This window comes from Suricata suricatta, chromosome 4 (genome assembly GCF_006229205.1).
Source record: "Suricata suricatta isolate VVHF042 chromosome 4, meerkat_22Aug2017_6uvM2_HiC, whole genome shotgun sequence".
Taxonomy (NCBI): Eukaryota; Metazoa; Chordata; class Mammalia; order Carnivora; family Herpestidae; genus Suricata; species Suricata suricatta.
In genome coordinates, this window is record NC_043703.1 from 78,002,402 (window position 1) to 78,014,723 (window position 12,322).

The following is a 12,322-nucleotide window of genomic DNA, read 5'->3' on the forward strand; positions in this document are numbered from 1 at the left end:
AATAAAAATACAATACCCATTGAGCATAACTGTGTCTTTATTCTTTTCATTTTACAAACATTCCATGTATTTAAATGCAGAAATGTAAAACTGATTTGGCACCAGGAAGATTTGATTATGTTAGATACTTTTTCTTCCCTATAAATAAATCACCAGAAAAAGCTTCGTTAAATCTTTCTTAAGCATACGAACCTGACTGTTTTCATTCAAAGCTCTGTCCTGTTGCCAGGGTGCCACGGTGGCCGGCATGAAGAAGACAGCCCTGGTGCCGTGGATGCTGAGTTCAGTGATGTAGGTGATTTTGATCAGGACCTTAGCGTTAGGGGGCAGATTTCCAACACTAACAGTAAAAACATCCTGAAATAGAAACACATTACTCAGCTCTCCACTCAAAAGCATATGCGTTCTTTGCTGGTTAATCCTTCCTGTTACATGAGATACTCGAATTACTATCTGCCAGATTCTTCCTCAGAAAATGGGCAGAGACTGTTTTGTAGTGCTAAAGGAGAATCCTGGAACTGGTCCCCAGGGGTGGGGATGGTGTGACATCTACAAAGGGCAGAGGGAGAGGAGGCCCTGCGGAAGCAGGCCCCTGCCTGGCTCGGGGCCTCACCCCTGTCCCAGTGTTGCACGGAGGCTGGAAGGCCGTGTGCACGGGGCTCTGCAGCATCGCCAGCCTCCAGGCAGCCCCCTCTTGGAGAGGCCCGTCTGACCTCCACAGCATCTGACAGCAGTCCCGTCAGGATGTGGAGAGCTACAGCAGTTCTCCCTAACTTGGTTCTCACTTAGTTCTTTTACCCTACGGTTTACTCATCATTTCATTCAGGAAAAGCATTTCGTTTTCTATGGGGTATTATAATCACTGCACAAGAAGACAAGCTCATGAATGATGAGGGCAGAAAAAAGAGAATAGCTGTGATTCTTTTCTGATCCTACACAGAGAAACTGTGAACACCCAAGCATATGTTCCATTCAGTTTGACTGTGCTGCCATGAAAATTCAGTTATGTTTAGGAGCATAGAATACTAAGGATTAATACACATTTCAGAGGTAAATGATTACTTCTGACATCAAGGATATCCACTTGCAAGAACATACAATGAAGAAATGGGTTCCAGTAAAGGGATGAAGAACAGAGAGATGATTATTGAACAGGTAATAGTGCTTGTCCTTAAAAGAAGTGCATAAAAGTCTGGGGCTCATTTGAGGGACTGCCACATGATCATGTGGGGCTGCACTTCCACCTCTGTGTAGGCTACAGGCGCAAGATGCCACTTCTGTTACAAGCCAGATAATCTACAAAACTGTAACCTGTCTTGACCGGCCAGAACACGGAGCTGCAAGGCAGTCAAGTGGAATGGATTCCAGAGTGACAAGCCCCTCTGGGGACAGATGGCACAGGGGGCTTGTGGATTCCCCACGGGCTCTTGTTGGGCTAGCATCCTGGTACAGGGAAGTGGCCCTCACTCAGCAGCTGTGGTCCACGGAGGCTGGGCCCTTCTCCAGCTTCTGACTTGGCCTCAGAATTTCCTCATTTTAACTCCTTATTTATTTACCCTTTTCTGTTACTTCCCTGCTTAAATATTTGGGGTTATAAACTAGACCTCTATCTTTACAAACAGCATATGAAGAGTAGTGAGACAATGGCACTGACCTGTCCTGGGCAAAGGCAAGAAAACCTCGAGTTTTCTCTTACGTGGAGAGATGCTTAAGCCAAGACTTGTAAAATATATGTGTCTTTTAAGTCAAGTAAACAGGGGCGCCTGGCTGACTCAGTCAGTAGAGCATGCTACTCTTCATTGCAGGGTCATGAGTTCAAGTCCCATGCTGGGCAGAAAGCATACTTAAAAAAAGAATTAAGTGAATAAATGAGAGTCAGAACATTTCAACCAGGAGAACGAGGGCCTCTATGAATTATAGCTCAGCCTCTCTGGGGTGTGGGGTGGGAGGAAGGAAGCAGGGTGATGAGGCTGAGGCAGGTGAGGGCAGGCCTGGGAGCCTCTTGGGCACGTACTGGTGGGCTAAGGGGATGACAGTGGGCCCTATAGTGGTGGTCACAGGAAATGTGGTGAGATGGGAAAGCCTCCTAAGCGGATAAGAAACCTGAATCAATGATTACCTGGAGATGGCGAATGGAGAACAGGGGAGGATTGAAGGGCGACACCCTGGGTTCCCACCTGGCTGACTGCCTAAGTGGTAATGTCATTAGTACCACCAGAAAAACAGGAGGAAGAAACAGTTTGGAGAGGAGGGGAATGAAATCAGCTTTAGACCTATTACCTAGTAGTTATGTGTGGTTTTTAAAAGTATGTTCAATTATGGACTTATTGTAATGATCACTCCACCTTGGTCTTTTTAACCTTACTTCAAAATGCACTAAATAGAAGATTAACTTAGGCATATCCTAAAGGTGGACCAAGGCTAAATTGAGTCTAGTAGTTTGGACAGACTCTTTATTGTGCCTTAATCCAAAGAATTTTAGGAAGACAAAAACGTGCAAAATTTTAAGCAGAATTAAACTTAAGCTTCCTTGAGCCAGAGCTAGGGAATCTCCCCTGGGCATTTTCCCTCAGGTCTTTCTCTGCTTTCCCCTTTAACAACAACACTAACAGTGGTGTTCCAGGGCCGTATCCCTGGACCATGCCCAATCCGTCGCCATCCCAATCTAGGGCCTCCCACGCCCCAGTGCAGACGTCCCCCTGAGTATCTGACCAGCTGTCTCAGGGACCTGTCCCCACAATGTCCTACCTGTCTCCTAGACTCATGATCTCCTCCTGCCCTCGTCACTTCCACACCCACAAAGGATCTGCTTCTCTCAAATCCCTGCCTTGATGAACATCCACACCAGTATTCTCCAAGTGCCACTCTTGACGCATTTCTCTCTGCCACACCCTCTGATCCATCTAAAATCTGTGCGTTCCACCTCCCTGACATCTTTCACATCTGCTGCATCCTCTCCATTTCCACTATCACTCCCTTAGTAGTTTAGTCTGGGCCCTCATTATACCTCTTGTCTAGATTACCACAAGGGCCACCACACTTCTCTCTGTTAGAGTCTGTATGTTTGTGTTTTCCCCAAAAACCCACAGGTTGAAACCCTAATACCTACTGGATGTTATTAGGTGCTGCAACTTTGGGAAGTAACTGAGTTTCAGTGAGGTCATGAAGGTTGAGGAATGATGGAATTGGTCTCACATAAAGAGAGAAAGAGACTAGAGCCTGCTCTCTGCTATAGGGAGAAACCAGGAAGAAATCCACCATCATCATCTTGGACCTCCCTCCCTTCAGAACTGCAGAAGTAAGTGTTTGTTGGCAAAGCCAACTTAGCAAACTAGACAATCTCCCCTGCCCCATGGTGTCCCCAGGCCACTCCAACCTGCTCGGTACTACTTGAGTGTTCCTTCTCAAAGGCAGTTCTTATCCAGTGGAAATACTTCTGTCTTCCCAAGGAACCATGCTCTTTCAGGTCTGTTAGAGCCTGTGTGTGCATCCCCTCTCCACTTGCAGGCCCTCAGTCTACCTGGGGAATCCCTATTTATCTTTCAAGAGAAGAAATCCAGTAAACGTGGTAACCATACCTGCACCCAGGGTCTCCACGTTTCATCCCTAAGAAAGCAAGTCATCAAAGTGGAAAGAATCTGGACCTTTCTCAGGACTCTGCAGAAATGCCTCCTGGGATATGATGTGGTAAAAGTTGGATAAATGGCTAGGTAGGCTTAGTTCTAGGAAAAAGGTATATACAGTGGACCCTTGAACAACATGGGGGTTAAGGGCATGGACCCTATGCGGCCAAAAATCTGCTTATAACTTTTGACTCCCTAAAAATTTACCTACTAACAGCCTACTGTTGACTGGAAGCCTGGCTGATAACATAAACAGTCACCAAATATCTTGCATGCTATATGTTACATACTATAATATTACAATCAAATAAGCTGGAAAAAAGAAAATGTTAATAAGAAAATCATAAGGAAGACAAAATAAATTTACAGGGCTGTACTGTATTTATCAAAAATAATCTGCCTACAAGTGTGTCTATGTAGTTCAAACTTGTATTGCTCAATGATCAACTGTATATTACACTTTTTTTTACCAGAAGATGAATATTATGTACCCCAAATGTCCTCTTTTTGTTATCACTTCTGGGAAACTCCGTTCCCAAGGACAGAAATAGCTGTTCATATTTGTTTGGTAATACTGACGCTATCTCCTCCCTCATTCAGGAAAGCCAAATGGTTCCAGCCAGCTTGATCTCCCCTCACTAATAGCAAACTAAACTCTAGCTAAACCAGCATAAATTATCCCAGTTTCTACTATGAATTTCATGTTTAAAGTCATATCCCAATTTTTTCTCCCTCTGGCAAGTATGTGAGATGAATGCATGAATATCAAGCCCTACCGGTGCATCTTGGTCCATCAAGTAAGCACCATGGCCTTGACTGATGGCTTCTCGGTATTCACGGCAGGCTGCTTCCTTCTCTTTAACCTGGAAAAGATTATTTTCATGCCAATCATAATACAAATAGTGATTTTAGACTGGAACAAGAAAGACTTCATCAATGTTTATTAAAACCTAAGCAAAACCAGAAAACTAAGAGTCTAAGGTGAAGTGGAACTTATATAAAGTGACCATTAAAATGTGCTTACCTAATAAGAATTTGAATCAGAAAAGGCCAAAATGATGATGTTGGGACCAATAGATTTCAGAGTCAATAGTGAAAAAAAAACCTGATTGGGGTTTTATGCTGAACAAAAAGGATAAGTTAAAGCTCACAGTTAATAAAACAGGAGTTACTGCGATTGTGGGCTCATCCTTTGAGTGAACAAGAGTGAACCACTTATTTCTCCCGGTGCCCCCTGCCTCACAACAGCCATCACCTCAGTGTGACTACCACAGCAGCATGCAGAGGCCCGGGGTCTGCAAAATGATAGATGTCTTCACCAGTTTTCCCATGCACCTCTCTTGAACTTTTGATATTAAAATTGATCTTTTCTGTAGTGCTACACAAAGAATTTGCAAGGCACTGACTTGGACACTGGACAGGTAGGAACAGAAACTAGTTAATCAGGGAGGGATGTCTGAGTGGAGGCCAACTGTCTGGTTCTTCAAAGATGATTTCTGCCTTACGATAAGGCTGCTACTCAATCTTATAGCTATGGGGACTCAGGTGAGAGAGATCTGAGTAAATGGGAGATGATTTTGAAACCAGAGAGCGATCACGGAGCATTTTCTCCCCTTACCTCTCCTACTATGTGCTTCCCATTGATGAATGCTTCAAAACCACAGACGGCTGCCTTATCATCCAAAGGAAAAATATATTTTGCCTCAATGGGCACATGACTTTGATTTGTGTATGTCTGAAAAACAATGACCTGAAGAAGAAAAAAAACCTATATACATGATGAAACAACAATATTTGCAGGAACAACTATTAATGAAAACTACAATGTATAGTTTCTTTAAATTCTTTGAATTTTTATCATGTCTCTCAACTTCCCAATGCTGGTTTTAGGGGAGAGCTTCTAGGACTGCAGTGTAGAGCCCACATCACATTTTAAGTGTATTAGCTTCATCTTTAGGTAATTCATACACACACGGCTGGAATAAAAGTCACTACTATTACAATACTGCAAACAATGACTTAACAGAAGCAACAGAGCTTTCATGAGGGTGGTGACAGAACAGTCCCCTTGGGTGTGGGTCTCGATCCCTCCCTGGTGTCACATGGGCCAGACATTCTTCCAGAAGAGTTCTTACATCTGGTCTGTTTTCAGGTCTCAGTGTTCCTTCCTTTACCTCTCTGTGCACAGCCCTCCATGGGTTTCTCGTCTATACTCATCTCTTCCTGGCTAGCTGACTTCCTGAATGAACTCTTTTCCACTCCTACACGCTGTCTCTATTACTATCTGATTTATTTTACTAAATGGACTTTATCACATCACTACTTTGATTAAGAAAAGGCCAGTCTTTAAACATTTGAATGTAAACAAAACTACCTAGACATATAATAAACAGTAACATTCATTTATTTTTTACATTTATTTATTTTTGAGAGACTAAGAGACAGACCACAAGTGGGGGAGGGCCAGAGAGAGAGACATACACAGGATCCAAAGCAGGCTCCAGTCTCTGAGCCGTCAGCACAGAGCCTGATGTGGGGCTCAAACTCACAAACTGTGATATCATGACCTGAGCTGAAGTCAGATGCTTAACCGACTGAGCCACCCAGGTGCCCCAAACAGTAACATTTATTATTTTTTTTAACATTTATTTATTTTTGAGTGACAGAGCATGAGTGGAGGAGGAGCAGGGGGAGAAGAAAACACAGAATTGGAAGCAGGCTCCAGGCTCTGAGCTGACAGCCCAGAGCCTGATGCGGGGCTCAAACCCACAAACTGTAAGATCATGACCTGAGCCGAAGTCGGATGCTTAACCCACTGAGCCACTCAGGTGCCCCCAAATAGTAAGTAACATTTAAACATATGGCAATAATAAGGAAAAAATGTTTAACCATCTGTCATCAATAATCTCTGGGAAGAGACTGAAATGAAAATTAAAAAGAATAAAGGTGGGGCGCCTAGCTGGCTCAGTCGGTTAAGTGTCTGACTCTTGATCTCAGCTCAGGTCATGATCTCATGGCTCATGAGATCGAGCCCTTCTTCAGGCTCTTCAGTGACAGTGTGAAGCCTGCTTGGGATTCTGTCCCCTTCTCTCTCTGCCCCTCCCCTGCTTGCTCTCTTTCTCTAAATAAATAAATAAATAAAACAAAGCAAAAAGGAATAAAGGTTATGAACTTATACCAAAAAAGCTGTCCAGAGGTGCCTGTGTGGCTCAGTCGGTTGAGCATCTGGCTTTGGCTCAGGTGATGATCTCGCAATTCATGGGTTTGAGCCCTGCATCAGGCTCTGTGCTGACAGCTCAGAGCCTGGAGCCTGTCTTCAGATTCTGTGTCTCCCTCTCTCTCTGACCCTCCCCTGTGCACAATCTCTGTCTCTCTCTCTCTCTCTCAAAAATAAATAAAACATTGAAACAAAAAAATTATAAAATCATTATTCAAAAAAGCTGTCCACAACTGAATTTACATTAAACTGGGCTACCCCCAGTGTATGTCCTGCACTAGAGAAAAAAATTCTAAGGCACATCTATTTAAAAAAGAATTTGATTTTCTCCAAATCAGCAGGTCAGAACCCTCCAAAAGACCCAATCTCACAATTCTTCAAAGGCCTCACCAGCTGGTGGCAGCCTCTGCTCACCAGGCAGCTACCCTGGAAGGGGGGTGAGGGTGGCTGGCCATGGCCTACGGTAGCGCCAAAGGATCGAGTCCTGGAGTTCCTTGGGTGTCTGCTGACTGGACCGTTGTAGAAGGTCAGAGAGCACCCTGGAAGGAGCCGGTGACGGCTGACCAGGAGGCCCTAACATGCACCCATGCGTGGCACTCCCCCCCATTTCTCTCCATGGCACTGATGCTGCACCTGTGATTGATCACTGTCTAGCTGTAGTTTGGGTTGGATTAACGTTTTCATCTGACTCTGCGCATGTCCTGCCTGCATCTAGTTAGCAGGTCTGTCTACACAGGAGCTCTGGGGTCAGGCCTACGTCAGCTTCACTCTGCAATCAGAAAGCAAGGAATATTTAATAATGATCATAAGAGTATTTTTACTAGGTCTCAGAAGAGAAACAAATGCACTGTGCTAGTTTTGGACATCTTAATGTACCTCCTTCAGATGAAACTACTATTTTAGTTTTGTTACTAAACTAAAAACACTTAACTCATTCTAAGAGTCAAATAAATGAGCTGTGAATACAAAAATCCCTGTGATGGGCTACTGTTTGGATATTCAAAGCCAACCTACAGGCCAGCGGTCTAGTCACAAATCAGTGGAAAATTCACTGCTAAATCAGGAGTTAGTTTTTGGGCAAACTTCCCCATGGAAAAATCTTCATCAGGTTTAAAATATGAAAGGGCACAAGTTTTCTAATCCACAGTAATGTATACATGATTCTCCTTATAACATGATCGGCATTTGTTTTTTATCTACTGCGTATGAAAAAAATGCCCTAAGTCCTTTATATTCATTATATATTTTTTTAATTTTTTTACATTTATTTATTATTGAGAGACAGAGACAGAGAGAGAAGCAGACACAGAATCCGAAAAGGCTCCAGGCTCTGGCTAGCTGTCAGCACTGAGCCTGATGCGGGGCCCAAACCCATGAACCGCAAGATCATGACCTGAACTGAAGTCAGGCTCTCAACCGACTGAGCCACCCAGGCGCCCACATTCATTATATTTAAATCCTCACAATTCTACATATAAGGAAACTGAGGCACAAAGAAGTTAAATAATTTCCTCGAGGTCATAGAGCTAGGATTTGAAGCTAAGCCTTTCAAACTCCAAACTCCCTGCTTTATACAATCCATACGAGACTGCACCAGAGCAGGTGTTTAAAGAGGCTGGCCCTGGCATCAGAATGACCTGGGTTCAAATCTGTGCTTTATCACATTGTTTAACATCTCTGCACATCATCTAAACAATGGGCATAATCACAGCATTCACCTCAGAGAGTTTTGGGGAGAATTAAGTACAGCCTGTGAATAACTCCACCTAGGACCTGATTCATAGGAAGTGGTAATAACCATGGTGCTCACAGCTCCTAAGTGGCTCCAAAGAGATTAACAATATACGCAGAACACTTACCAGGAGTCCACAGTGGGACACAGTCTATGTTTCCCTGAACAACTTCAGGGGTGAGGGTACGAATCAGAGTAGGCTCAGAAGGCACGAATCAGACATATGCAAACTGGTACAAATATCATGCACAGCATACCCTGCCCCCTCCTCCACCCCCATGTTCCCAGTTTCAGGTGATCACTACGAGTAATCTGATTTCCCTCTGAAGAGAGAGGAATATCACAAAAGAGGACTCATGTTTTTACCTTCCTAAGAGGTCTTTACAGTTGTTCAGTACAGTAATTAGTGTTAGGAGTCAACGATGATCTTAGAAAACAAGCTTCATAGCACATGGGCATCCTACCTGCATGTGGGCCCATGAGCTTGACTTTTTGTGGCCTCGGGTGACTAGCTGTGAGCTTCTGGCTGAGGCCAAGCACTGCATTAGCTCTCCCCTTCTCCCCTGCTACAGGAGGGTGTATACTCCCTGCTGTGATACTGTGACTTATAATAAGAAATATATATCGGGTCTTTGTACCTGTTTCCAGCACAGAGCTCCCACAACCCTCCTAAGTGATAGGAACAACGCAGGCGTCTTGATATTCATAACAAACCCCTTTCAATCACACCCAAGTTTAAGTTAAAGAGGTGACTTCTGAAAAGTATGTAAGGATGGGGACTGGTCTCCAAGAGCATTGGAGGGTTGGAATTGTCAGACCTGCCCTCAGACCTCAGATGGGGGAGAGAGTCTGGAGACTGGGTTTAACCGCCAGTGGCCAAGGATTTAATAACCATCATGACTATGTTAAACCAAAAGGACAGGCTTCAGAGGTCTTCCAGATTGTTGAACGCATGGTGAGTCAGGGAGAGTGGTGTGTCCGGACAGGGCATGGCTGCTCTGTGCCCCTTCCCACATGCCCAGTCCTACACATTTCTTCCATCTGGATGTTCCTTAGTTATATTCTTTTGTGATATAACATAGTGAGTAAAAGGTTTCCATGAGCTCTGTGAGCCATTCTAGCAAATTAATCAAACCCAAGGAGGGGGGTCTTTGGAACCTCTGATATACAGCCAGAAGCATAGGTGACAACCTGAGACCTGGGACCAGCCTCTGGGGTGGCAGCAGGAGAGAAGTGCAGTCCTGTGGCACCAAGCCCCTAATTGGTGGGACTAGACAGTATTTCCAGGCAGAGAGAGTGAGAGCTGAGTTACTGCTTGGGGGTGTGAGCACACATCTCACACTCCCTCTACTGGATCATCAATTTTTTCTCTTGCACTGGCTCACATATGTGCTATGATTTCTTTCATCTTGAAAGAAAAAAGAAAACAGTCTGGTTCTACTTCTCTTTAGCTACAGTCTCATTTTCTCTCCTCTTTCCTCCCATTTTCTTTTGAACTCACTCTAATTAGGCTTTCACCCCCACTGCTCCATCAAAGAGGTGATTGTCAAGATTGCCAATGTCTCCTTGTTGCTAAATCCAAAGGTCAAGTCTGAGCCTTTATTCTACTTGATCCATCAGCAGCCTGCAACAGAGTTATCGTTCCTTCCAGAGACTCAGGCTCCCCCTGTGTGTCTCGCTGGCCATTGGCTCTGTGTCTTCTTTGCTGACCCAGCCTCCTCTCCTGACCCATGACATGTTGGTCTTCCATCTCTACCTATTCTCTTGGTGATCTAAAGTGGTCACAGGACTTTAAATAGTATGTAAGTGCTGGCAACTCCCCCATTTATGATTCCCACTGGGAATTAACTCTTCCTAGGACTCTAGACTCAAATGCCCAACTACTTGCTTGGCTGTTCCATCTGGACATCAACATCTCATGTGCTATGGCCAAGGAAGACTTCCTGATAGTCCTCCCAACTTGCCCTCCTACCACCATCCCCATTTTAGCATGTGCAAACATGATCAGTGCTTCTAGTTGTTCAGGACCAAAACCTTGGCGTCATCCTTGACTCCTGACTTTATCTACTGTTCCACATCCATCAGCGAATCTTACTGGTTCTACCTTCAATCCTTTACCAGATCCAAATCATTTCTTATCACCCCCACTGAACATTCTGGTCCAAGTCACTGTCATCCCTGACTGAATTGCTTGAATGGTCACCTACATTTGGCTCTGTGACATGCTCCCAGATGTTCTTTTCAGGACCAAGGCTGCTGGGAGTGCCATCTGCTGAGTCCTTCCCCAGACAGTTCTCAGCAAAAGGTGGACCACCTCATCCAAGATTATGAGCCCTCTCCTCAGGCAGCCACAACCAGTGATGGCCCCTCTGTAAGCACAAAATTTGGCGCCCTGGCCTCAATTCAGAACATCTCTGAAGGGCGATCCCAGCTTCAGCGCTCCCTCTGAGATCCTCTGAGGACTTACATGCATCAAATGCCTCCTTTTGCCACACCCTGATTCTCTCACTCTCTTACAGGTGTTGTTCCCCAGAGCATTTCCCAACAAGCTTTCTGAGAGCAAATTTCCACCTAGAGTCTGTTTTCCGGACCACTTGACCTAAGATGTCTCCTAACTGATCTTCATAATTGTTCTCAACATGGCGGCTTAGTATGATCCCATTAAACCAGGTCAGATCATACCACTCCTCTGCCAAACATCTTCTAGTACCTTCCATTTTACTCAGAATAAGGACAATAATAATTTTCTGTGTCCTTACATGAACTGACCCCCACACCACCTTTCTGACCCAATCTCCTGCCATGCTTCCCCCTTCCACTCCGCTCTAGCCACAGTGGCCTCCTTGATGTCCCTGACCATATCAGGCTTGCTCCCACCACAGGGCCCTTGCATGTGCTGTTTTCTTTACCTGGAATGAGCAAACCCCATATGTTCACACGGTTTGGCCCCCCATTTCTTTTTTTCTTTTTGATGGATACACTTCCTTTATCAAGGGTAATAACTCCCCAAAAACCCCAACCCCCAAACATGTAAAAACCTAGAGTGCTAAAGATACAAACTCAATTCATTCAAATTCAAGCTCATCCAGACTCTGGTCACAAACCCTAGTGAGATGCATTTAAGCACCACGTCAGGGAGAGAGGGACAAAAGTAAGGCCAAGAGACACTGTAAGAAGGGGGCTCCCACAGTCTCCTAGGGATCACCCTCACAAGTAGTACCTTCATCCATGATAGTGAACACCTACCAGGCCCTAACTTTTTGACCCCTGCCTAGGGCTTTAATCATCAGTCCCAAATGGCCCTACCCTCCCTTGCTCCATCCTCACTTGCTCAGGCTTGCAACGTCACTCTTCTCCACACCCTTCTCTGTGATTTGTAGTGGGTCAGGGTACTGGGTGAGGCTGGGGGCCAGGGGAGGCTGGGCAGAAACAGATCGCAGAGAGCAGATGGGCTGTTCAATACTTTCTCTCTTCATGGGATCCCAAACAGCACACCTGCTTCCTCTTCTATGTCCACTCAGGTCTGAGAAAGTGTCCTATACATGTAACCAGCTGCCTGGAGAGCTGCTGCAGATCAGAGAAAGGGAGGGCTGCTGGTCGGCACTGGGTGGGCTGGCTGGGGGAAGGCGGAGTGGTTGGGGAGGGCTCCCTAACCAGCACTGGGTGGGCTGGCTGGGAGAAGGGCTCACTGGCCGGCAGTGGGGGGGGCTCATGGATGGGGGAGGGCTTTTGGGCTGGCATGGGGGGGGG

At 45.2% G+C, this 12,322-nt stretch overlaps 1 protein-coding gene across 8 annotated transcripts in view; it reads right to left on the reverse strand.

Moving 5' to 3' along the window:
* PARP4 (poly(ADP-ribose) polymerase family member 4) overlaps positions 1 to 12,322 on the reverse strand; it is a 107,173-nt gene that overhangs the window by 62,284 nt on the left and 32,567 nt on the right. For 6 of the 8 annotated variants that reach the window (XM_029937023.1, XM_029937019.1, XM_029937026.1 and 3 more), the window contains 3 exons: positions 5,242 to 5,391; positions 4,400 to 4,486; positions 193 to 357 (listed from right to left, as the gene is read on the reverse strand). In XM_029937023.1, the coding sequence (XP_029792883.1) occupies positions 193 to 357; positions 4,400 to 4,486; positions 5,242 to 5,391 (402 nt within the window). The remainder of the gene's footprint in view (positions 1 to 192; positions 358 to 4,399; positions 4,487 to 5,241; positions 5,392 to 12,322) is intronic. The other 2 variants (XM_029937022.1, XM_029937021.1) reach the window with 2 other exon arrangements.